Below are 25973 nucleotides of genomic sequence, written 5' to 3'. Positions count from 1 at the left end.
TCTAATTTGAGGTACAGTGGAACTCTGCAAAGTTAGTGAATTTACCTTTTATGAATTGTGTACATAACAAAGACCAAATAGCTTATTACTGAGGAATTTTTGAACTAATTTGTGCTAAGAGCTTTATGTAGATTTTCTCATTTCATCCTCACAGCATCCTTCTAAATTAGGAACTGGTATTATCTCCATTTTGCAGATGAAGAAACTAAAGAGCAGAGAGAGAAGTTGAGAAGCTTGCCTGAGATTACATGGCAAAAACAAGGCAAAGCTGCAGTCCAACCTTGCAGTTTAGCTATACAACCATGTACGCCTAAGCAGTACACTCAGTTGCCTCTTTATTCTTCTCTATTACCTTACTTGCTTAAATAGAATCTCTGAAATAAATGGATTTGCTTAGATTCAAAAGAGTCTTTGAATTTAGTTCATCATGCTCTACTGTTTTATTTTTAGTTGAAGTATAGTTGATTTACCATGTTTCAGGTATATAACAAACAGATTCACACACATACATATTCTTTTTCAGATTCTTTTCCATTATAGGTTATTATATTGAATATAGTTAGCTCCCTGTGCTTTACAGTAGTCCTTGTTTAAATTTTATACATAGTAGTGTGTATCTGTTAATTTCAAATTTCTAATTTATCCTTCCCACCCTTTCCCTTTGATAACCATAATTTTATTTTCTATGTCTGTGAGTCTATTTTTGTCTTGTAAAAAAGTTCATTTGTATTATTATTTTAGATTCCACAGATAAGTATATAATATTTGTCTTTCTGTGTCTGACTTAACTTCATTTAGTATGATAATATCTAGGTTCATCCATGTTGTTGCAAATGGCACTACTTTGTTCTTTTATATGGCTGAGTAATATCCCATTTTATTTGTATACCACATCTTCTCTATCCATTCCTCTGATGATGGACATTTAGGTTGCTTCCATGTCTTGGTTTTGTAAATAGTGCTGCTGTGAACATTTCCGTTAAGAGTTTTTGTCTATTTTGGATATGTGCCCAGGAGTGGGGTTCCCAGATCATATGGTAACTCTAGTTTTAGTTTTTTAAGGAGCTTCCATCCTGCTCTCCATAGTAACTGCACCAATTTATATTCCCACCAACAGTGTAGGAGGGTCCTGTTTTCTCCACACACTCTCCAGCGTTTATTATTTGTAGACTTTTAAAAATATTTTCATTTATATATTTATTTGGCTGCACCAGGTCTTAGTCTCTGGGCACGTAGGATCTAGTTCCCTAACCAGGGATTGAAGCCAGGCGCCCTGTGCTGGGCACACAGAGTCTTGACCACTGGACACCAGGGGAGTCGCCTATTTGTAGACTTTGAGGGTGGCCATTCTGACTGGTCTGAGGTCTGGTCTGATCTCATTATAGTTTTGATTTGCGTTTATCTAATAATTAGCAATGTTGAGCATCTTTTCATGTGCCTGTTGGCCTTGCTTTAATGTTTTGAACACTGAAAGCTGGAAGGATGCTTGACATCATGGCACAGAGAATCTTGTATACAAACCGAATGTTCATTGGGGTTATTTTAGATGCCTTCTTGCCTTTCCAGCTGTCCTTTTGATAAATCACTTTTGCCATCCATAGTTTAACATGGTCTCTTCCCATAATTGTCTTTTTCTCCCTCAACCAAGAAACTTTGGTTAAATTGGATCCATTCTGCCTTGAGAATCATTGAACCACTATACCATCCCATTAAAATCTAAAGTTGTGTAAATAGAACAAATAAGTGTAGTGGATATAAACTAGCATTTATAAATAAGTGTAAATATAATAATACCTAAGATTGTATCCATATATAAGCATATAAATATAGTAAAACAAATCTATTATTAACATAGGGGAAATGGATATTGATCAGATATTTTGATCATAGAGATATCATGTATTACCTTATTTAGATGACAAATTTTCAGAATAATATACAAACCAATTATCTAGACTATATGACATTTTAATTATTTCTTGATCTGGCATTTTAATACTTTGCAATACTTTAGATTTGGGTTCTGAATGTAAAATCATTTCATCTATTAAATAAAGAAAAGCTGTGGAGATTTTATCCAAACGTCCAACTCAGAACTCAATTCTTTATACCCCGTTACTCCCAGTGAACTGTTACTTTGTAGAGCAGTCTGTTCTGATGGGTGACTACTAGAATAGTTAGAAAAATTTTCCTTATCTTTTAAATCTTTATTTATTTGTTTATATTTAATTCTCCCCTCCACAGTTTCCCCTATTATTAACATATTAGTATGCTGCATTTGTTGCAATTAATGAACCAATGTTGATGTCGTATTAAGTACAGTCCATAGTTGATTCAGGTTTCCTTAGTTTTTACTGATGTCCTTTTTCTGCTCCAGGATCCCAGCCGGGATACTACATGACGCGTAGTTGTCATGTCTCTCTAGGCTCTGTGAACTGTGGAAATTTCTCAGATTTTCCTTGTTTGAGGACTTCCACAGTTTTGGGGAGTACTGATCAAGCTTACTGTAGGATATCCCTCTATTGGAATGTGCCTGATGATTTTTCTCATGATTAGACTGGAGTTATGGGTTTTCGAGAGGAAGATCACACAGATAGTGTCACTTTTATCATATCACATCATATCAAGGGTACATATTTTCTAAATGATTTATGGTTGTTGATGTTGACTTTGACCACTTGGCTGAAGTAGTACAGGTTTCTCCACTGTATCACTGGTTACTCTGGTATCTCCCTGTTCATAAGGTACTCTGGAAGGAAGTCACTATGCACAGCGCACAGTTAAGGAGTGGGGAATTATGTTCTCCTTCCTTTAGCGTACAATAGCTACATAATTTACTTGAAATTCTTTTGCATGGGAGATATTTGTTGCTCAGATTGTTATAGATTTGGTCACTGAAAACTTTCAGTTGTCTTCTGTGCCCCTTTGATGTATGCCGTCTGTGTGTGGTTTTTAAGATGGTCCAGGCTAATTTTGTGTATTTCCCACGCCAGTCCTAGAACCAGCCATTTCTCCAGGAGCCTTGGTTGCTTTTATTGGAGTATGGTTTTAGACCAAAATCTGGGTGCTAGGTATGCTCTTCACTACTTTAATTTCTTAGGCTTTCTTGACAGAGCAAGGAAATATGTCAACCTGTGTATTTACACATATGTATAAATATTTTCATATTTACCACCTGAATCTGTATGTTAAATGTGAGTTCTTACTGATGTTTCCAACTCTAATCCATTATCACGTGGATCATTTCAGCCTTCTGTGTTTGCTTATCTGTACATCCTCACTCCCAATTGTGAGAAACCTGGCTCCCATCATCTGCCATCCATTTATTTACCTGTTTAATTCCAGTATACACGTATGGGCTTCCCTGATAGCTCAGTTGGTAAAGAATCTGCCTGCAGTGCAGGAGACCCTGGTTTGATTCCTGGGTTGGGAAGATCCCCTGGAGAAGGGAAAGGCTACCCACTCCAATATTTTGGCCTGGAGAATTCCATGGACTATATATTTCATGGGGTTACAAAGAGTTGGACACAACTGAGAAACTTTCACTTTCCCTGGAGAAGGAAATGGCAACCCATTCCAACATCCTTGCCTGGAAAATTCCATGGACTGGGGAGCCTGGCAGGCTACAGTCCCTGGGGTTGCAAAGAGTCAGACACGACTGAGCAACTTAAACTTAACATACAGGTGTAGCTGTATTAGAGTTGTTATTTGGTACTCTGTGGGAAACAACTTGATATTAACTAGAATACAGTGCTTTTGTGATTTCCTTTTGCCTTGCTGCTGCTACTGCTGCTGCTAAGTCGCTTCAGTTGTGTCCGACTCTATGCGACCCCATAGATGGCAGCCCACCAGGCTCCCCCGTCCCTGGGATTCTCCAGGCAAGAACACTGGAGTGGGTTGCCATTTCCTTCTCCAATGCATGAAAGTGAAAGTGAAGTGGCTCAGTCGGGTCCGACTCTTAGTGACCCCATGGACTGCAGCCCTCCAGGCTCCTCCGTCCATGGGATTTTCCAGGCAAGAGTACTGGAGTGGGGTGCCATCGCCTTCTCCATCCTTTTGCCTTAGTCTTACAAAATCTGTTCATTGCCAGAGTTATTTAGGTCAGCACCTTTTTTCTCTCTCTTCAGTAAGATTGTTTCATATATTTGCAATACATTTATATTCTCTTCTTACCCTCTGTGTTCTTTCCTGGGACCCTCTGTCTTGTTTTTTTTGTAGTTGTTTTGTTTTGCATACATTAAAGTTCACTCTTTGTGCTGTAAAGTTCTATGGGTTTTGTAGCCACCATTATAGTATCATACAGAATAGTTTAATTGCTCTAAAAATCGCCCATGCTTCTTCTTTTCATCCTCTTTGCAAGCCCCTGGTATCCACCGATCTTTTTATTGTCTCTAGTTTTGCTTTTTCCGGAATATCATGTACTTGGAATCATACAGTATGCAGTCTTTTCAGACTGGCTTCTTTCACTTAGAAACATGCATTTAAGGATCTTCTGTATGTTTTCATTGCAAGTCCTATCTTCTTAACCTCCTTTAACCTGGAACAGGTCTCACCTTCAGTTATCTGTCATTTTATTGATTTTTTTTATTTTTGAGAAAAAATCCAAATCTGAGTTTTTATAGAATGCCCCACAATTTGAATTTGTCAGATTGTTTTCATATGATTAGATTCAGATTAGACATTTTTGACAGGATTACCATGTAGGTTGCAGGTTGACAAAATCACGAGCTATGGGTCAGTCTGACCTTCCCCCTGTTTTTATAAAGTTTATTGAAACACAGCCACACCCGTTTATTTACATATTATATGTACTGCTTTTGTATTTCAGTGGCACTTAAATAGTTGTGACAGAAACCATGTGGCTCACAAAAACTAAAATATTTTTTACTGATCTTTACAGAAATAGTTTGCTGATCCCTAACATTGGTGATTCCTCCTCACTGCATCATATCAGGAAGCACTTGGTTACTGGTAGTATTTATGAACTTACCGGATCAGCCGTTTATTAGAGAAGAATTAAACTGAGGAATGGCCAGATGAAAAATATGCATAGGACAAAGCATGGGGAAGGGGGGTGGAACTTCCGTGCCCTCTTGGAGTGCACCATTCTCCCTGGTATCACCATGTGTTCAGCAGCCTGGAAGCTCTCGTGATAGATGTTTAAATCATTTGGTTAAGATGCTGTCTACTAGATTTCTCTGTTGTAAAGGTATCTTTTCAACTAATAAATAGTTGAGACCATATGTGTATGTTGTTTCCAATAGTTTTAGTATCTATTTTGTTTTTAAATTCATTTTTAAATTTTTTGGCTGCACCAAAACAGTTCCTCAACCAGAGATCGAACTTGTGTCCCCTGTATTGAAGCCTGGAGTTTTAACTTCAGGACTGCCAGGGAAGTCCCAGTTTTAGTATCCATTGATGATCTTTACCCAAATCTCTGGTAGTTGCAGTAACTGGGATTTTTTTCTAACTCTGTGACTCCTTCCATGTTTATTATCTAGCACTTTTTTCTGTAAAGAGGCACTCCCCTGGTGCCCCTCCTACTTAGAAAGGAACAGGATAGTTTTATAGTAGCAAAATCATAGCACATTATCACCTTATCAGAAAGGGACCATTCCTTCAATATAGTGTTAGGGTAATACTCTCTTGTTTGTATTACAAATGTACTATAGATTCCTTAGTTTAAATATTCCATAAATTTAAAACGTGAAATAATACTTTATCTTCTGTGGCTATGACTTAACAGAATGAAAATATAAGCAATGAAGAAAGTAATGCTAACTTAAGGATAGTTGGTGGTTACTTCTGGGAAGGGAGGTCGATGGTACTAAGGAAAGAAATCTTTGATTCCTGCCAAACATCAAAATGAATCAGCCATAGGAGTACTTATGTCCCCTTCCTCCAGAGCCTCCCTCCCACATCCCACCCTTTCCCAGCCTTCTAGGTTGTCACGGAGCCCTGGTTTGAGTTCCCCGAGTCGTACAGCAAATGTCCATTGGCTGTCTGTTTTACATATTGGTAGTGTATATGCTTCTACAGCATCCACTTCTGTTAGAAACTTTTTCAGTAAAGTTGGAATAGAAGGGAACTTTCTCTACCTGATTAAAGATAATTGTGAAAAAAATGATACCTTTCATCATATTTAATGGTGAAAGACTGAGGATTTTCCTCCTAATATAAGGAACTAGGCAAGATATTTTCTTAGAAATTGCTTCTATTAAACACTGTGCTGGAAGTTCTAGCCAGTTCAGTAAGACAAGATAGAGAAATAAATGGATCCAAGTTAGAAAGAGGTAAAATTGTCATTATTCACTGGTGAGTTGATTATCTTTGTTGAAAATGCTATGGAGTTTATAAAAACACTACTGGAACTAGTAACTTGAGCTTTTAGCAAGGTTGTAGGATATAAATGAATATATAAAAACTAATTATGCAATATACAGTTGGAAACTAAAAAAGAATAATAGCATCCAAAAAATTGAAATAGGGTATATTCGATAAGAGTTGTAAGACTTTTGCACTGAAAACTCTAAAACATCACTGAGAAGTTTAAAAAGACCTAGATAAATGGAGATATACTATGTTCATAGATCAGAAACCTCAATATGGTTAAGACGTCATGACTCCTCAAAATAATGTATGGATTCCAATCCCAATCAGAATCTCAGCAAGCTTTCTTTTTTCCTTCAGATAATGTCTACTTATTCTAAAGTCTATGAATAAGTTACTCTAACATGTTCAAAAATTATAAGGAAAGTAAAAAAGACATAATATATAAATAAATAATGATATAAATAAATCACAGAAAGAAATAAGTTGGAAGAGTTACACTATCTGATTTCATGACTTATTACTGTAAAACTATATCAGGCAGGATTCAGTGGTATTGTTATACAGATGACATGTATATCGATGAAAAATAGTCCAGAGATAGTCTTATACGTATGTTTAATTGGTTTTTGATCACAGCATTTTAGGGGGAAGCTGTCATCTTTCTAAAACGGAGCTGAAACAATTGGATATTCACATGCAAATAAATGAACTTGAACTCTCACCTGTTGCCATACACAAAAAATGATTTGAGATTGGTCAAGGCCTGAATTTAAAATCTGAAACTATAAAAACTTCTGAAAGAAAACATAAGAGAAAATCTTAAAGACTGATTTTGCAAAATTTATTAAAGTACAATGAGCCCCCCCCTCCAAAAAAAATCTAGCTAGGGTTCATCAAAATTAAAAACTTTTGCTTTTTAAAATACACTGTTAAGAAAATGAAGAGGCAAACCACAGACTTTGGAGAAAATACTTGTAAAACATGTATTCAACAAGGAATTTGTGTCTAGAATAATAGTAACTAAAGAAAGAAACCAAACTCTTACCACTCAAGTTATATGACATATAACCCAATTAAAAAAATGGGCAAAATATTTGAACATGCACTTCATCAAAGAAAATGTATGGACGACGAAAAAGCACATTCGGTGATACTCATCATCAGTCTTTAGTGAAATGCAAGTTAAAACCACAATGAGAGCATAACACACCCACTTAACAAGACTGAAATAAGAAAGCTTTAGAAGTTAAAAACCAAGTTTTTGGCTAGGATGTGAAAGAACTGGAGCTTCTTATCTGTTGCTAGTGGGAGCATTAAAAAAGTACCACTTTGGAAGATGATTTGGCAAATTCTTGACAAGTTAAACATACGAACCTACCGTACAACCCAGCCATTCCACCTGTAGATGTAATGAAAGTATATGTCTACATATGAATGCTCATTGCCGTATTCATAGCGGTATAAAATGGGAAACAACCTTTTTCATAAGGAAGTGTTTGTTCTTTTCCTCTTCCTCTTCAAGCATTTTTATATGTAAAGTTCACCTCACCAGAATGTGTTTAACATCTAATCTTTCTTTTCTTTTGCCACCGCAGAAGATACCAGCTTTAGTCCTACCCTTCTTAGTGTGGCAGATGGAAGTTGGGAGGGCTGGTTTCTAGTCCTGGCTCTTGACACTTTGGGCTGATCGACTGCCTTCTTGGGACCTCAGTGCCCTAACCTGCTGATTAAAGGGATTAAATGATGCATTTTTACTCATGTCTGTTTTTGAGCACCTGCCGTGTGCCAGGCACTCTGTTAGGCTTTGGCAACATGATGAAGGAAATAGGCTGTAGTCCTCGCCCTCACTGGAACCAGTATTTATTAACATATGATGTGCCAGGCACTGTCCTAGGTTTTGGGAAGACGGGCCATTGTGTCTTAATCTCTAGGAATTTATGAATTAGTAGAGAAGAGAGACCAAACTAAGTAAACAAAGCTCTAATTGTAAAAAATGTTATGAATGAAGGAATATGAGAGGAGACCCCTATTTTAGTAGGGCTGTCCTGGAAGGCCTCTTTGTGGAGGTGACAGCTGAGCTGAGATCCACAGATGGAAAAAAACTACTCCTTTCATCTCTGTCATAGTCTCTTCTCTCAGAAGCCTAGACTTGTGAGGTCTAAGGGGGTGATTTGGTGTCCTGACTGTAGACATCTCTAAATGAAAATAGTTTCATGGCACTGTTTCTTCTGTACCTTAGTCCTTTCTTCAGGGAGTTTTGCTGTCTAGTTTAGGAAATACCAATGGCAATAAATTAAACAGATTTAATTCTTCTTTCTGATATTTAGTCAACACTTCTTCGGCTTATAATTCAAAAGTGAGAAACAAAAGATAAAATGAAGTTCTGTGCTCCGCTAAGGCTAAAACAGAGGTTTCAGATGGAGGTTGGGCAGGCGAATGTGGACTCCACAGACAGGTTTCCTTTGGCCTACAGCATTTTTTTTTCTTTTTTTCTTTTCTGGCTGCATTGAGTCGTAGTTGCTGCACATGGGATCTTCATTGTGGCAAGTGGGCTTGTTGCCCTGTGGCATGTCTTGCCTGGGAAATCCCATGGACAGAGGAGCCTGGTGGGATACAGTCCATGGGTTCACAAGAGTAGGATATGACTGAGGGACTAAACCACCACCAATGTGGGGATCTTAGTTCCCCAATCAGGAATCGAACCTGTGTCCCCTGCTTTGGAAGGTGAATTCAACCACTGGATAACCAGGGAAGTCCCTGCCTACAGTATTTTAAAAGTCAATACAATTCACCTAACCTCCCTCCCCACTCACCCTAGACTTAGTGTTTCCATTTAAATCTTTAGGTGACCAATTAGAATGAAGGGACTGCACCTCCTTTTATGGGATGCTTGCTCTTACCTCATGGCCCTCCTGTTTGCCCAGCCTCACTCATTCCTGTCATCTAGTTGGCCTCCTGTGATTGTGTTTGTCTAAGAATCATCTCAGCAGGTTTTCATTTTGAGTCTAAATATGCTTGGGACTGGCCGGCTGTGAGTCTGATTTACAGGTGTGGGGCTGGGTGATTCTAGCATGTGGCAGGTGAGATCATAGCCCTAGCTGTGAACACACCTTTGTTACAAGATTCACAGGGAGCGTGCCCTCTCAAGAGTGGGGACTTGTCTCAGTAACTTCTTATTTTCCCCGTCCCTGGAATACTTGGTAGTGGGTACTTTAAATGCTTGTAACGTAAATTAATAAATTATATTTTAATTTTGGTATTTATTTGACCTTTAAAATTTGGGCTTTCCTGGTGACTCAGTGGTAAGAGAATCTTCCTGCAGTGCAAGAGATGTGGGTTTAATCCTTGGGTCAGGAAGATACCCTGAAGAAGGGAATGGCTACCCACTCCAGTATTGTTGCCTGGAAAATTCCATGGACAGAGCAGCTTGGTAGGCTACAGTCCATGGGGTTGCAAAAGAGTCGGACATAACTTAGTAAATAACACTTTTTCACTTTCACTGACCTTTAAAAGGTTAAATGTACTTGAACACTTTTCCTAATTCAGATGTGTAGGTTTTTAAAAAAGTTTTCTTTCATAACACATTCCTATGGTTTTTAAGGATGAATATGTAAAAAGGAATACAGTGAAAAATCTCCTTCCCACTTCTGTTCTTTATCAGACCAGTGCATCATGCTCTCTCCCATGGAAGTATAAACAAAAGCAAATACATATTCTTATTTTTCCTCTCTTTTATTCAAAAGGTAGCATACTAAAAATAATGCTCTGCCTTATACCTGCTTTGCTCTTAAAAAAAATTTTATTTATTTAATTTTTGGCTGCATTAGATCTTTGTTGCTGCGCACAGGCTTTCTCTAGTTGCGGCACGCGGGGGCTACTCTCTAATTGCTGTGCACAGACTTCCATTGTGGTGGCTTCTCTTGTTAAGGAGCACCAGGCTCTAGAGCGTGGGTTCAGTAGTTGTGGCGCATAGGCTTGGTTGCTCTGTGGCATGTGGGATCTTCTGGACCAGGGATTGAACCCATGTTCTCTGCGCTGGCAGGCAGATTCTTAACCACCTGGACTACCAGGAAAATCTGCGTTCTTTACTCTTGACATATCTTGAAGATCTTACAATGTTAGTAAAGAGCTTCCTTCTCCTTCTTTTTTGGTTGTTTTACTGGTTGTTGAAAAATATGTTTAGTTGTTTGGACATATTATAGTTTATTTAGGAAGTCCCCTCATTGAAAGATACTTGGATTTTCCCAGGCATTTGCTATTGCGAACAGTGCTACAGTTAGTACCTTTGTTTAAGTCATTTCATACACACACACACACACACACACACACGAGTGTGCAAAGTATATTTCTATGGTAAATTCTCCAAGTGGAATTGTTAGGTCAAAGGATATATGCATATGTAATTTAGATATATGTTACTTAATTCCCTCTGTAAGGGTTGTAGTTTAATTAATTATAAATGAACACTAATACTAGTGTTTGAAAACACTGTTTTAAGAAAATTTTACAGTTTCTTTGCTGAGTTAGAGTAGTTACATTATAGGTTGTATGAATTTTGGTAAGAGTGATAAGATTGTTCCAGATCTTTGGTTTCTACTACTGACCCCAAGGGATTCTCAGATTCATGTGCTAAATGAACATCAACTATATAATAATGTTTCACACATACTTACTATATATTTCAAGTGTATGTAGATGCTATTGTATAATAAAATGCCAATTCTCTTAATACTATGACTATTTGAATATTTTATAATAAAAATACTCTTTATCTTACAGATATCCCTTTGAGGACCAGCCTCCCACCACCATTCAGAAATTATAAATATGGTAACCAATTTTTCTTATTCTTTTAAAACATTTAATTTCACATTAGTTTTATTTTGAAGTGAATTTAAATTTGGTTTTCAAAAATGAGTTTGCAATCTGTATATACAAACCAATATGGAAGTTATTTAAAAATATAGGAATTCTAGTATATCGTTAAAGTAAATACTACTTGTGTCATCAAGTGGCGTATTTATGAGGAATAGCATGTTTGGAAAATGATTTGAAATGAATTTCTTTGTCAGGTAATCAGAAAAGGAGAAATGATTAAAGACTGGGAATTAAAAGAAGAGATTTAACATTTTAGATGTCAATAACTTGAGTATGTTGGCTTCCCTGGTGCCTCAGTGGTAAAGAATTCATCTGCCAACGTAGGAGCTGCTGCTGCTGCTGCTAAGTCGTTTCAGTCGTGTCTGACTCTGTGCAACCCCAGAGACGGCAGCCCACCAGGCTCCTCTGTCCCTGGGATTCTCCAGGCAAGAACACTGGAGTGGGTTGCCATTTCCTTCTCCAATGCATGAAAGTGAAAAGTGAAAGTGAAGTCACTCAGTCGTGTCCAACTCTTTGAGACTCCATGGACTGCAGCCTACCAGACTCCTTTGTCCATGGAATTTTCCAGGCAAGAGTACTGAAGTGGGTTGCCATTGCCTTCTCCAGCCAACACAGGAGAGGCAGGTTCAATCCTTGGGTCAGGAAGATCCCCCGGAGAAGGAAATGGCAACCCACTCCAGTATTCTTGCCTGGGAAATCCCATGGACAGAGGAGCCTGGTGGGCAATAGTCCATAGGGCTTTTAGCAAAAGAGTCGGACTCTACTTAGCTGACTAAACAACAACAGCAACAACTTGAGCATGTTACACAGTAATTTTATACGTTGCAGTTACTGACTTTAAAATGTAGTAATAAGTCAAGAAGCTAGGTTTCATTATTCATTATAAAGATGTACAGTTATTAACCTTCAGGATATTGACACTCACCAAACTTTGGATTTGAGACTTCACTTGAGAATTACGATGCACCTAATAAATATTTCTGTTAATTGGCGCAGACATTTTAAAGCATAAATTTTTAATTACCCTAGATCATTTCTGGAGTGGTTTTTAATTCTGCTGCCATTTGGTAGAGCAACTTATGACATAAAATACTTTGAAATCACAGTCTTCACCGTGTGTGTGCATTTTAATATTCAGAGATTAATTGTGAGGTCACAAGGGGTAGTCAAGCAGAAGTTAAAGGCACTGAGTCGAAAGTACTTTGATTTATTGGACTTCAAGAATTTACATACTAAATATTGAATAAGGGAAAGGAATAAAAAGCATGATTAAGTAAATATGAAACTTTTCAGTTCTGTCTTTCACAGCTTTCAAAGTGTCAAGCCTTGAAATACAACCTTAAACTAGAATCTGTCTACAGATGCCACTTCAGATTGGCATAGTTACATATGGGTTCCCTTTTTTACATGCTGTAGATGTGTATTCAAACTTGTGTTCCATGTAAATTATTTTGAAAGATAAGTTTTAGATAATGAAGTTATCAAAATATCTGGCTACTAATCATCATGATGGTAAATAATGTATTCCTTCAATTTTTCCCTTTGTTGGTATTTGTATATTTAGGTGTGATGTTGGGTATGTATATTAGTTTGTTAATGGGTGGAGTATCTTCTTGCATTGATTCTTTTATCATTTTATAGTGTCTTTCTTTCTTTTATGGCCTTTGTTAAAAAGTCTGTTTTGTCTGACATGAGTATTTTGCCACCCCTGCTTTCTTATCCTTTTTGTTTGCATAAAATATCTTTTAAAATCTCTTTTTACTAATTGAATTATACTTAATTTATGATTTCTGTTATACAACAAAGTGACTCATATATATGTATGTATGTATGTATGTGTGTGTGTGTGTGTGTATTCTTTTTCATTATGATGTATCCCAGGACATTGAATATAATTTCCTGTGCTATACAATAGGACCTTGTTATCCATCCATTCTATATGTAATTTTTGCATCTACAAAACCCAAGACTGCCGGGAGAAATGTCAATAACCTCAGATATGCAGATGACACCACCCTTATGGCAGAAAGTGAAGAGAAAGTAAAGAGCCTCTTGATGATGGTGAAAGAGGAGAGGGAAAAATCTAGCTTAAAACTAAACATCAGAAAACAAAGATCATGGCATCTGGTCCCATCACTTCATGGCAAATAGATGGGGAAACAATGGAAACAGTGAGAGACTTTATTTTCTTGAGCCCCAAAATCACTGCAGATGGTGGCTGCAGCCATGAAATTAAAAGATTCTTTCTCCTTCAAAGAAAAGCTATGACAAACCTAGACAGCATATTAAAAAGCAGAGACATTACTTTGCTGACAAAGATCTGTCTAGTCAAAGCTACGGTTTCTCCAGTAGTCATGTATGGATGTGAGAGTTGGACTATAAAGAAAGCTGAGTGCTGAAGAATTGATGCTTTTGAACTGTGGTGTTGGAGAAGACTCTTGAGAGTCCCTTGGACTGCAAGGAGATCCAACCAGTCAATCCTAAAGGAAATCAGTCCTGAATGTTCATTGGAAGGACTGGTGTTGAAGCTGAAACTCCAATACTTTGGCCACCTGATATGAAGGACTGACTCATTGAAAAAGACCCTGATACTGGGAAAGATTGAAGGTAGGAGGAGAAGGTGACGACAGAGGATGAGATGGTTGGATGGCATCACCGACGCAATGGACATGAGTTTGAGCAAGCTCTGGGAGTTGGTGATGGGCAGGGAAGCCTGGCATGCTGCAGTCCATGGGGTTGCCAATAGTCAGACATGACTGAGTGACTGAACTGAACTTGGGAGATTGACCTAAGAAAATATTGGTACAATTTGTGTCAGAAAATGTTTTGTCTGTGTTCTCTTCTAGGAGTATTATGGTGTCTTGTCTTATGTTTACATCTTTAGGCCATTTTGAGTTTATTTTTGTGCGTGTTGTATGGATGTGTTCTGACTTTACTGATTTACATGTGGCAGAATCACTTGCTAAAGAGACTTCCCCTTGTATACTGTTGCCACTTTGTCAAAGATTAATTGACTGTATGTGTGGCTTTATTTCTGGGCTCTCTGTTATGTTCCATTGATCTGTATGTCTGTTTTTGCCCCAAACCACACTATTTTGATTACTGTAGCTTTGCAGTATTGTTAGTATTATAGTATCAATCGACTCCTTCCTGAAGTTTGGGAGAGTTTGCCTCCTGTTTTGTTTTTCCCTCAGGAGTGCTCTGGCAGCTGTGGTCTTTTATAGCTCTGTACGTGAGTCTTTCCTATCCCCTCACTCTCAATGTATGTGTGTCCTTCACCCTAAAGTGGGTCTCTTGTAGGCAACATATTGTCAGCTTGTTTTATTATCCAGTCTGTCACTCTAAGTCTTTTGATTGGAGCATTTAGTTAATTGATAATTAAGGTAATTATTGCCAGATATGTTTTTATTGCCATTTAAACCTTGTTTTGCAGGTAATTATTGCCAGATATGTTTTTATTGCCATTTAAACCTTGTTTTGCAGTTGATTTTGTACTTTTTCCTTGTTCCTTTTTCTTTTACCATGGTGGTAGATAACATATCTTTCTTATTAGTCCACCTTATTAACATCCACTTGTCCTATTATTTCTATACTACTCAGATGAATTGGCAGGAAAAACGAACACATTTACCTGTGAGGAAATCAGAGAACCACCATGGTTTTGGTAGAATTCAAGTGACTGTGTTTGGCTCTTTAACAATCTGCCACTTTGTCTTTGACAAGAAACGCTGAAGTGTTCCTTGCTCACCTGTCCTTGTCCTGCAGTATTGCTACAGGGATACTGAGGGACTGAACACAGTAGGTGTTGGGGAGTGGAAAGGGCACAGAGTCAGATTTCATTTTTGTTAGTTGCCATCTCTGTGCCCTTGGACAAAGGTCCAGTCTCTCTGCCAGGCTGCCAAGAGTCAGAGATTTCTCAGAGCCCTGCCTCCCATTTAATTGGCATCTGCGTCTATTACTGATTTACCCTGGCCAGATAGTGTGTTCTTAAAGCACAGGAGATGTTGTCTTATTTTTAAATTCTTTTTGTTTAGGCATGGTGTATGTGTGCAGTGAATGTTTGTTGTTGTACAGTGTGAGGCTGCTAATTCTGTTTGTTTCTAAGGCTTGTGAGATTACATTAAACAATGTGAACACATTAAATACTCTGCAAACGTAAATCTTGTTTTTATCTTTATGAGGTTGTTTTCCTCAAGAAATCTTCACTAAGGAAACAATACCAGCAGAAGTTGTTTCTGTTAATAATTAACATTGTTTTTTTTTAAGAAGTAAAAACAAGTGAAAAAGATGATTTAACAAAGAAAGGGGCATTTCTTTTTTTTTTTTTTAATTTTATTTTATTTTTAAACTTTACATAATTGTATTAGTTTTGCGGGGCATTTCTTTTCTTCCCAATTTCTGTTGGAGAGAAAAATCTGGTGAAAATTTATGTTCAAAGCATTTCTTTTTCTAATAAAAATAAAACGTTGCCTCCTTATTGTGGGGTTGCAGAGCATATCGGAGCAAAGATATTTCTAACTTAAAGGTTATTAGCAAAATATATAGAACATGATGACACTTGGAGAGGTCAGTATGCAATTTTGCAGGTCGATTATAACAGACTTTTAATCAAGGTCCTTTTGTTTAAAAAGAAAAAAGCAACTACTATTGGCTTCTCTAACTTATCTCTAGTAACAAACAATATATATTTATAGTGAGAAAAAGAGTATAATAGGTAACTCAGTATAATAGATAATTCAAAAGTCACATTTGTTTGTTTTCTTGTGTACATTGTAAGCTTATTTTTTAGCCATTGTGACCTATTTTATATCCTAAATGTGTATATTTCACTTAGGTAAGATTGATTTTTATAAGGCTACCTTATATTAAAAATTGTAATAGGCAATTGAAAGTTTACTATTTAAAATAATGAGCATTTCAGAGTGCCTGTTCTTAACTAAATAGGTACCCTAATTCTTCTTTATTATTAGAACATAGTTAAATCAAGGTTTTTTTTTCTTTAACAGAGTCTTTCATTTCACTGAAATTCCTTGTTGAATCAAATAGCATGATTGATAGAAATGAATTTTAGCTTAAGGTTAAGAGTTTATTCAGATATAATAATATATGTAAACTATAACTATAACTAAATATATATATAAACTATAACTATATGTATAACTATAGTAAATTAGACTTCCCTGATGGCTCAGAGGGTAAAGCGTCCATCTACAATGCGGGAGACCCGGGTTCGAGCCCTGAGTTGGGAAGATCCCCTGGAGAAGGAAATGGCAACCCACCCCAGTATTCTTACCTGGAAAATCCCATGGATGGAGGAGCCTGGTAAGCTACAGTCCATGGGGTCACAAAGAGTCGGACACGACTGACTGACTTCACTTTCACTTTCACTTTCACAGTAAATTAATTAAATGGCTAGGTAAAACTGAGTGGAGAATTAGTAACTTTCTGAATTTAAACCTGTTGAATGCTATGTCTGTTAAATAATTAAGAACTGATTATTGCCCAGTTAGGAGTACCCAATGTAGAGAAACTACTTACTGGAAAAACACAGTGTAGCCTGATTTCAAGATAAACAGATTAAGGAGTGAAGGAGAGATTGAATAAAGCAGATTAGATGGTGTGAGCCTGTGCAGTATTTGAAAACCAGGAGACAGACATTGGTAGTCTTTGAGTATTAGCAGCCTTGATCAGATTACCAGTGCATCCTTGATGGTGTTTAAATTCTGAGAGTGGTAGCAACTTGTTGCTATGATCATTTGACCTCCTGTCACTCAATCTCTTCTGAGAGATTAGTAGAAAAATAGTAGTAGTAGACATTAACAAAGACAGACTTTTTTAAAAACCTTATTTGCTAATCTTAGTATTTAGGGACTCTAACAAACAAGATAGAGTTATATCATTCAGCTGTTTTCTAAGGGAAAAAGGGCTGAGTTGACTACAAGTTATGGTACAAACACAGCTCTCTGTGTCAAAGGGCTTTAAAATATTTTATACAGTGATCTTTAATTTTAATGATATGCAAATGTAATATTTCTTTTACTGCGTATTAGATTTTTAAGTGAACCTGATCATAAGGCAGGGACCCAGATTCCTCACTTTCCTAGCTGCCACACTCCCCAGCTCACCACACACCTCATCTCACTTTGTGTATGTGTGCACTCACTTGTGTCTGACTTTGTGACCCCATGGGTTACAGCCCACCAGGCCCCTCTGTCCGTGGGATTTTCCAGGCGAGAATACTGGAGGGGGTGTCATTTCCTTCTCCAGGGGATCTTCCTGACCCAGGGATCGAACCCTCATCTCTTTGTGTCTCCTTCATTGGTAGATCCTTTACCACTAGCGCCACCAGGGAAGCCTTTTAATCTCACTTCAATAAGTTTGAAATGAAGCTTTAGAATAATTTTAGTAAAAAGACTTTTTTTCTTTCAGATAAACTGAAGATTGTTCATCAAGCACATAAATCAAAGGTATGTTTCATATGTACAGTATCTGGCACATAGCAGGTAATCAATTTTGGTTGACTTAGTGAATAAATGAATGAACATGTGTACTTCTAAGATATTTTTCATTATAGTAGCATTTTTCATTTTGAATTTACCCTTTAAATAGCCTTTTATCTATTAAAAGAAAAAAAAAAAACCCTCTAAATTGTATTCCTGTTGGTAATAGATTCTTTTTTTAAAAAGTGTTAATTAAAAAAAAAAATGTTGTTAATATATTGAGTTGACCAAAAAGTTTGTTCAGGTTTTTCTGATGCAGAAAAACTTGAATGAACTTTTTGGTCAACCCAGTATATCAAGCAAATGTTTAACAAGCATAAAACTTGTTGAAATAAATTCAGCTTATAAATAAAGGAAATCAAATATTATATCTAGTCCAATTTCTTTGATTTTCTTATTTCTATACCAGAAGAGGGCATTAAGAAAATAACGTGTTTTCTCTCATTTGACTCTCTCTGTGTGTTAAGGCCCCATACTGTGGCTCTCGGAAACAGGCCTGCTAGTTGCACAGAGGACATGGGCCGCCCCAGAGAGGACAGCTTAGTTATGTGTTTATAGTATGTTTACATTTCCGTCTTCATACTTTTTCAGAACAATGTTTTTATGTTTGCATCTCATGTAGATAGACCAGAGTGATCTTTTTTCTTGAATCTCAGTGACCTCGTATAGACTTCTCATTAAAACAATAATCTCCTCTATTATAGAAACTACTCAAGGACAAGGGACTGTATTTTATTCCTCATATCTCCAATACCTAGCACAATGCCTCATTCAAAGGAATGTTTCCATAACAGTTTTTGAAGGAAGTATTTATTTATGGATTCATTTAATTTTATTCTCTTTGCTAGTCATAGATGATGCCCCCCACAAACACAGTCAGCTTTCAAATAAATGTATAACAAGAGATCATAAAGAAGATGGTATAAGGATATGTCTGTTGACTGTGGATTAGTAACTCAAATTTTTTTTTTCCCCTGTGGCTTAAAACAACACACATTTACTGTCTTATAGTTCTGGAGGTCAGAAATCTGAAATCAGTTTCCCTGGGCTAAAATCAAGCTGGTTCTTTCCAGTAACTTTATTTTTCTATACCAAGGACTATGTATACAAATTTGACAGCATCCAATTGTCAAATGCTTTGAAATTTGGTGCTTGTGTATGTCTGGGACTATGGTATGGAATCTTTACTTTGTATGGATGCTAGAATTGTATCTGGCCACAGACTCCATCCATTTTCTCTTGTCCAAGCCAGGACTGTTTTTAGGCTTGTCCCTAAAATGTGGAGAGTAGGAATCTTGATTTTATTGTAGAAAGAAAATAAATAAAGTTAAAATGAAACAAAAGGCTCTTTAAAAAGGTTGTCATCCTCCATTTAGTGTTGCATTTATATCATAGCTTGCTCATATGCTCGTGTTTCCTAAAAGGAAATAATAAGTAGAGTATTCCTTTATCCTAATGAAGACCTAATTCATAATATTCAAATTAATCAGTATTATGATATTTTTAAAAAAATCAGAAAGTTTTCCTGCTATAGTTGGAAATATCTTAGAATTGTTTCTTATATTTAAAACATATGTTCCATCTTGGCACATTAGAGTTGTGAAATTAGAGCCCATTTTTCAGTTGAGCAATGTATTTACTTAAAGATTCTCCAAACAAATTGAGTCACTGAGGATGTTTCTGGAATCTGGCTTTATAAACTTCTCATCTAAATCATAGAGATTCTAGTTGAGATTGTTGTTATTTAGTTGCTAAGTTGTGTCCAACTCTTTTGCAACCCCATGGACTGTAGCCCTGCCAGGCTCCTCTGTCCATGGGATTTCCCAGGCAAGAATTCTGGAGTAGGTTGCCATTTCCTTCTCCAGGGGATCTTCCAGACCCAGGAATGGAACCCCTGTCTCCTGCATTGGCAGGTGGGTTGTTTACCCCAAAGCCACCAGGGAAACCCAGTAAAGAGATAATTCTTCAGATTTCCTCTTTAACTTTTGTAAGGAAGAAGTCAATATATTTTTACAGATACAGTTTTAAGACTTAAAACTTTTACCCACATGTTCCTCATTTGTGCCTTTTCCAACTGCCAACCGTTTTTCTCAATTTTGCATGCACCCATTTACAAGGCCTATAGACATCGCTAGCCCAGCCGGTCAGTTTTCCAACTCTGCTGTAATTTTAGTCTTCTTCCTTAGCCAAAGGGAAAAACTTCCAACTAACTCCTGTATCTTAATGAACTTGTTCACAAGGCATGTTCCCCATTTCCCCAAATTTCTAGGTTTAGACTTTCTTAATTGAAATTACCAGGTGTCCACAGAAATTTGGTGCCATCACCACAATAAAAAAGTGACTGGATACCTTCCCACCAAGCCTCCTGTCTGCATGATGAGCTCAGTGTTTGTTGAATGAATCAGTAGTCCAGTGCAAGTAATTACTATAGTATGGTTTATTTTGGTAAGAAAATGTACTTGTGTGTCTATGTGTGTAGTATGGAGTATAATCAGTAGGCTACTTGTAAAGTCATAATGCTGCTGCTGCTGCTAAGTTGCTTCAGTCGTGTCCGACTCTGTGCGACCCCATAGATGGCAGCCCACCAGGCTCCCCTGTCCCTGGGATTCTCCAGGCAAGAACACTGGAGTGGGTTGCCATTTCCTTCTCCAATGCAGGAAAGTGAAAAGTGAAAGTGAAGTCGCTCAGTCGTGTCCGACTCTTTGCGACCCCATGGACTGCAGCCTACCAGGCTCCTCTGTCCATGGGATTTTCCAGGCAAGAGTACTAGAGTGGGGTGCCATTGCCTTCTCCCAAAGTCATAGTAATTCCTATCAAAAAGATTTGAAAGAAAAACCCCAATTTCTGTCTTATATTTTGTGAGTTTGGAAACCAGATAGCTATCCTTGTTAAAAGTTTATGAAAGGAAGAAGTCACACCCTGTAGTAAACTTTGTAAGAAATATGCAAGATCTTTAAGAAGAAAACTTTAAAATTGCAGAGAGGTTATTCAGTTGTCCAGACTCATTGAGCTGAACTTCTCTTAAGAACTATGTGCTATCTTTATATGAAATTCCACCTTAATTTAACAAAAAAGAAAAACATGCAAAGAGAGATATAAGATGAGATTTAAGTGGAAATGTAAAGGATATTTGGATGGGAAGAGGCAACAGTATGAAGATGTCAGTTCTCTTATAGTTAATTTACAAATTTAATGCCACCCAAATAAAATTCTAGTAACAGCTGTGTGTATATATGTATTTGTATATATGCGTGTGTGTGTGTGTATGTGGTGTGTATATAAAAGCTAAAGAAACTGATTATAAAACTAACATGCAAAAGATAAATAATGAAGAATAGTCAGAAGAAAGAGAAATGAGAGTGACTAACCCTGGCACATTAAGACATATTGTAAAACTATAGTAATTAAAACAGTGTGGTACTGTCACATGAACTGTTAGTTCAAAGACACAGAATCAGAAGTCCAAAAATAGACCCAATTATATATGGGAATTTAGTATATAGTGAATATTGCATTTCAAATTTATGGAGAAAATATGGAGGATTCAGTAAATGTTATTGGAACAACTGGAAAACAGTTAAATGAATCCATATCCTTTTCCTTATGCCAAAATAAATACTCAAATAAGTCTGAGATGAAACCCATAGGTAAGGATAGAGATTAACTAGATTAACATGAATGGATAATTTGGTCAAGTTGGGTGTTGGGTACATGAAGGGTTCATTGTACTATTCTGCATACATTTTATGTCTGAAATACTCTATGATTAGAAGTTTAAAAGAGGAAGTTAATTAAAAATATTTTAAGGAAACATGGGATTTTAAAGTAATCTTACACTGAAGGTCTTTTTAAGTATGATAGATAAATAAAAGATTGATACATTTTCCTTTATTCATTCAGCAGACATTAAGCACCTTCTTTAAAAAAAGGCTCTAGAAGGAAAATTAAGGAACAAATGAAAACTGGGAGATTTTCTAACTTGTATTACAGAAAAGACCTAATTTTCTTAGTGAAAAGTGAGTGTTAGTCACTCACTTGTGTCTGACTCGTTGTGACTGGCGTGGGTAGCCATTCCCTTCTCCAGAGGATCTTCCTGACCTGGGGATTGAACCCAGGTCTCCTGCATTTCAGGTAGATTCTTTACCATCTGAGCCTTCAGGGAAGCCCGGTTTTCTTAGAATGTAACAATATTCCACAATTCCATTAAAAAAATTATCCAACAAGTTTATTCAGTCTTGTGGACTCTGTGGGAGAGGGAGAGGGTGGGGAGATTTGGGAGAATAGCATTGAAACATGTATAATATCATGTATGAAATGAGTCGCCAGTCCAGGTTCGATGCACGGTACTGGATGCTTGGGGCTGGTGCACTGGGAAGACCCAGAGGGAGGGTAGGGGAGGGAGGAGGGAGGAGGGTTCAGGATGGGGAACGCGGGTATACCTGTGGCGGATTCATTTCGATATTTGGCAAAACTAATACAATATTGTAAAGTTTAAAAATAAAAAAAAAAAAAAAAAAAGAAACTATTCACACCTTTATTCACACCCAAATAAATACAAATTACTCTTCTTGGGGGCTTCCTTGGTAGCTCAGTAGGTAGAGAATATGCCTGCAGTGCAGCAGACCCAGGTTCAATCCCTGGGTCAGGAAGATGCCCTGGAGAAGGAAATGGCAACCCACTTCAGTATTCTTGCCTGGAGAATCCTATGGATAGAGGAACATGGAGGGCTACAGTCCAGGGGTCGCAAGAGTTGGACATGACTTAGTGACTAAGCCACCACAACACTATTCTTAATCTACATTTGCTAGATTGGCAATATCAAAATCTTTCGATAATACACTGTGCTGGTGAGGGTATGGGAAACAGGGGCTCTCAGTGATGGGTGAAGTGAAGTGAAGTGAAGTCGCACAGTCGTGTCCAACTCTTTGCGATCCCATGGACTGTAGCCCACCAGGCTCCTCCATCCATGGAATTTTCTAGGCAAGAATACTGGAGTGGGTTGCCATTTCCTTCTCCAGGGGATCTTCCCAACCCAGAGATCAAACCCGGGTCTCCTGCATTGCAGGCAGATGCTTTACCATCTGAGCCACCAGGGAATCCCAGTGATGGGTAGTGGTGGTATAAATGGGTACTGCTTCTTTGGAGAGTAATTTAGAAATATCTGTCGAAATAAAAATTGTACTTTCTCTCTGACTGAATAGTTCTACTTCTAGGAATTTATCTTACAGACAAAACTTGTACATACGCCAAATGATACATGGACAAGAATATTTGATGCAGGACTGAGTAGGATAGGAAGAGATAGGAAACAACCTGAATGTCCATCAGTAGGGATAGAGAGAGTGTTAATCCTTCCATTGGAATATACTGAAGCCTTGATAAATTATGATGCAGCTCTTAAACTGATTTTGAATGATTTTAAGATTTTTTTTTTTTTGTATTGGGGTATAGCTGATAATCAGTGTTGTGAGAGTTTCAAGTGAAGAACTAAGGGACTCAGCCATATATATACATGTATCCATTCTCTCCCAAACCCTGCTCCCAATCTAGGCTGCCACATGACATTGAGCAGAGCTGCATGTGCTATACAGTAGGTCCTTGTTGGTTATCCACTTTAAATATAGCAGTGTATACGTGTCCATCCCAAACTCCCTAACTGTCCTTTTCCCTCATCCTTTCCCCCAGCAACCATAAGTTTGTTCTCTGTGAGTCTCTTTTTGTTTTGTAGGTTCAGTTGTATCCGAATGACTTTAAGATATTTTAAGAGAAGTTAGAATACAGCATATACCATGCCATTGTTTGTGTGGAAAAGTTTATAGGCACATCTCTGCCTGCATGTACATGTACAACAACAGTCTCTGAAAGGTACAAGGATAGTCTCTGGAAGGATGCATAAGAATTAGTACAAATTCTCTGGTGGAGAGCTGGGTTGCTGGGTGGAGGAGGGAGAAGCCTACTTCTCATTCTGTCCCTATGTACTTGGAGCATTTTGTCTTGTGAGCATGTATTACCTATTCTAAAATGATTTTTTCAGTAAAGTTCCCCCCCCCCTCTTTTAATCTGTGCACGTTTAAGCCCCTGTGCTCTTTCTAGTGAGTAAAGCTGTGGAGCGTGGCTCCTGGGGCAGCTCTTTTGACTGCTGAGAGGCCTTTCTTTTGAGTCTCTCTCTCAGCCATATTCTGGAAAGATAATCTGGTACTAAACAACTGCGTTCTGGTTGACAGGTGGTACTGTGTGCCCAGCAAGTGCTCACTACCAGCTGCTGTTTAGAGGCAGGATCAACATTTATGTTTAAGTGGATTTGTGAGTAGCATTGGAGAGCAAACTCTCCCTGAATCACAAAGAGAAATGTTAGTTAACAGGACTTGGGACCAAGTGTTTGTTAGCTGGAGCAGGGTTTTTAAATACGTGAGCTTTTAAGGAAAGGCAAGCTCGCTTCTCTCAGAAGTCAGACTGGTCAAAACTGGATCTGTTGCAGGAAGAGGGACTCCTACCAGGACCCAAGACTGAGCTCTTGTCTAAGACTGGGAAATGAATTGTCCGAGGAGACACCCATGCTGACAAAGCAAGAGGCTTTACTGGCAAGGGGCTCCCGGGTGAAGAGCAGGAGGGTAAGGGAACCCAGGGGGACTGCTCTGCCACGTGGCCTGCAGTCTCAGGTTTTATGGTGATGAGATAGGCTTCTGGGTTGTCTCTGGCCAGTCGTTCTGACTCAGGGTCCTTCCTGGTGGAGCAAGCATTGTTCAGCCAAGATGGATTCCAGTGAGAAGGATTCTGGGAGATTAGTAGGACATGTGGCATCTCCTTTTGACCTTTCCCAAGTTTTTCCAGTTGGTGGTGGCTTGTTAGTTCTGTTTTCCTTACTAGGATCTTCTGTTGTAAAATCATGCAAATGGTTACTGTCGTGCCTGACCAGGGTGGGCGGTTTCAGTCAGTGTTTCCACTAACAGAACCTTAGTCCCCCGACCACATCCTCTGAGCCTGTGTCCTAACCTCTCTGAATCCTCCTGGGTTATTGTGAGGATGAGATGATGATGAAACAGAACACTGACAGCTAACACTACTCCCTATGTGACTGACATTGCACTGGGGGTTTTATATACTTCATCTCTGTTCATCCTCACCACATGGCAATAAGAAGATGCATTGCTACCCCTACATTTTTTTTTTCCTAAGGCTATGTAATATATTGAGACCACGCAGCTGGATATTTGTGGAACCTGAATTTTAACCCAGCTCCAGCACAAAAGCTTTGTGTTCTAGCCCTGCCTCCCTAGCGCTTTATGTAACGTGTGTTTAGTAAGCACTCAACTATGTACATGTTCACTGCTTTCCCTACAGCGATGGGAACAAAATGTGACTTGGATTATTGCTGTGACGCAAAGTAACAATTCATTTGTCTTTGAGGAATCTCACCAAATGTGAAACTAATAAAAGTACTGGTAAAAAGTGGATTTGTTTTTCTTTCTAGACAAATGAACTTGTGTTGAGTTTGGAAGATGATGACAGACTCCTGTTAAAAGAAGATAGCACCCTGAAAGCAGCTGGAATTGGTGAGAAAGTGTGTGTGTGTGTGCATGCGGAGCTGGAGGGGCACTGTCTTTCCTGGCCTGGATGGTGATGTCTGGCTGATTATATTTAGATAACTTAATGCAAAGTAAATGCTACCCTTGGTGCTCTTTACACTACCTGATAATTATTCAGAGGGGAAGGACAAGAATGATGTACATTCAGATCGTTTGACTGAGGGCAGTAGATATCTGCTCTCCCAACGTTCAGCATGCAAATAGTTCTTTCCAGAAAGTATGCTCAGAATTCTGCTGAGGGTTATTTTAAGTGATTGACAGGTTATTACTCACTTAATAACCTACTTACTCATATCAGCTTCATTTGAACTGATAGTTTAAGAGAAAAGGGCCCGGTAGAAATATCGTGGAATAATGAAGTGAGATGTTGTTTGTATAACAAGCAGCATGGTTTCTGATAGTTATCCAAATCATTGCGAGCTGACCAAGTCATGGAATTTCAAATAGGGGCCTATGGTATGCGGTTGAAAAATTGCCTGATTTAACCTTTCAATTTGGAATATGCATGCAGTTTTATTTTAAAGAAATGCTGTGTGACATGTGTTGTGACCATTAGATGTCACTATAATTCTACTTACATGTATACTTAGATGATGTGGTAGTACAGCGAAGGTTTCGAGAGAAATGTGAGCAGTTGAAGGCATTATGCCTCTGACATAATGAAGCAGCACAAATC

The 25973-nt window shown here is 37.9% G+C and overlaps 1 protein-coding gene across 5 annotated transcripts in view; it reads left to right on the top strand.

Moving 5' to 3' along the window:
• LOC105003564 (chromosome unknown open reading frame, human C2orf76) overlaps positions 1-25973 on the top strand; it is a 105483-nt gene that overhangs the window by 72346 nt on the left and 7164 nt on the right. For all 5 annotated transcript variants that reach the window (XM_010860786.1, XM_010860791.1, XM_010860789.1 and 2 more), the window contains 3 exons: positions 11113-11163; positions 17641-17678; positions 25183-25264. In XM_010860786.1, the coding sequence (XP_010859088.1) occupies positions 11113-11163; positions 17641-17678; positions 25183-25264 (171 nt within the window). The remainder of the gene's footprint in view (positions 1-11112; positions 11164-17640; positions 17679-25182; positions 25265-25973) is intronic.

The sequence above is a fragment of the Bison bison genome, unplaced genomic scaffold, assembly GCF_000754665.1.
Source record: "Bison bison bison isolate TAMUID 2011002044 unplaced genomic scaffold, Bison_UMD1.0 scf7180017864471, whole genome shotgun sequence".
Classification (NCBI taxonomy): Eukaryota; Metazoa; Chordata; class Mammalia; order Artiodactyla; family Bovidae; genus Bison; species Bison bison.
This window is presented reverse-complemented; position numbering and strand designations above follow the sequence as displayed.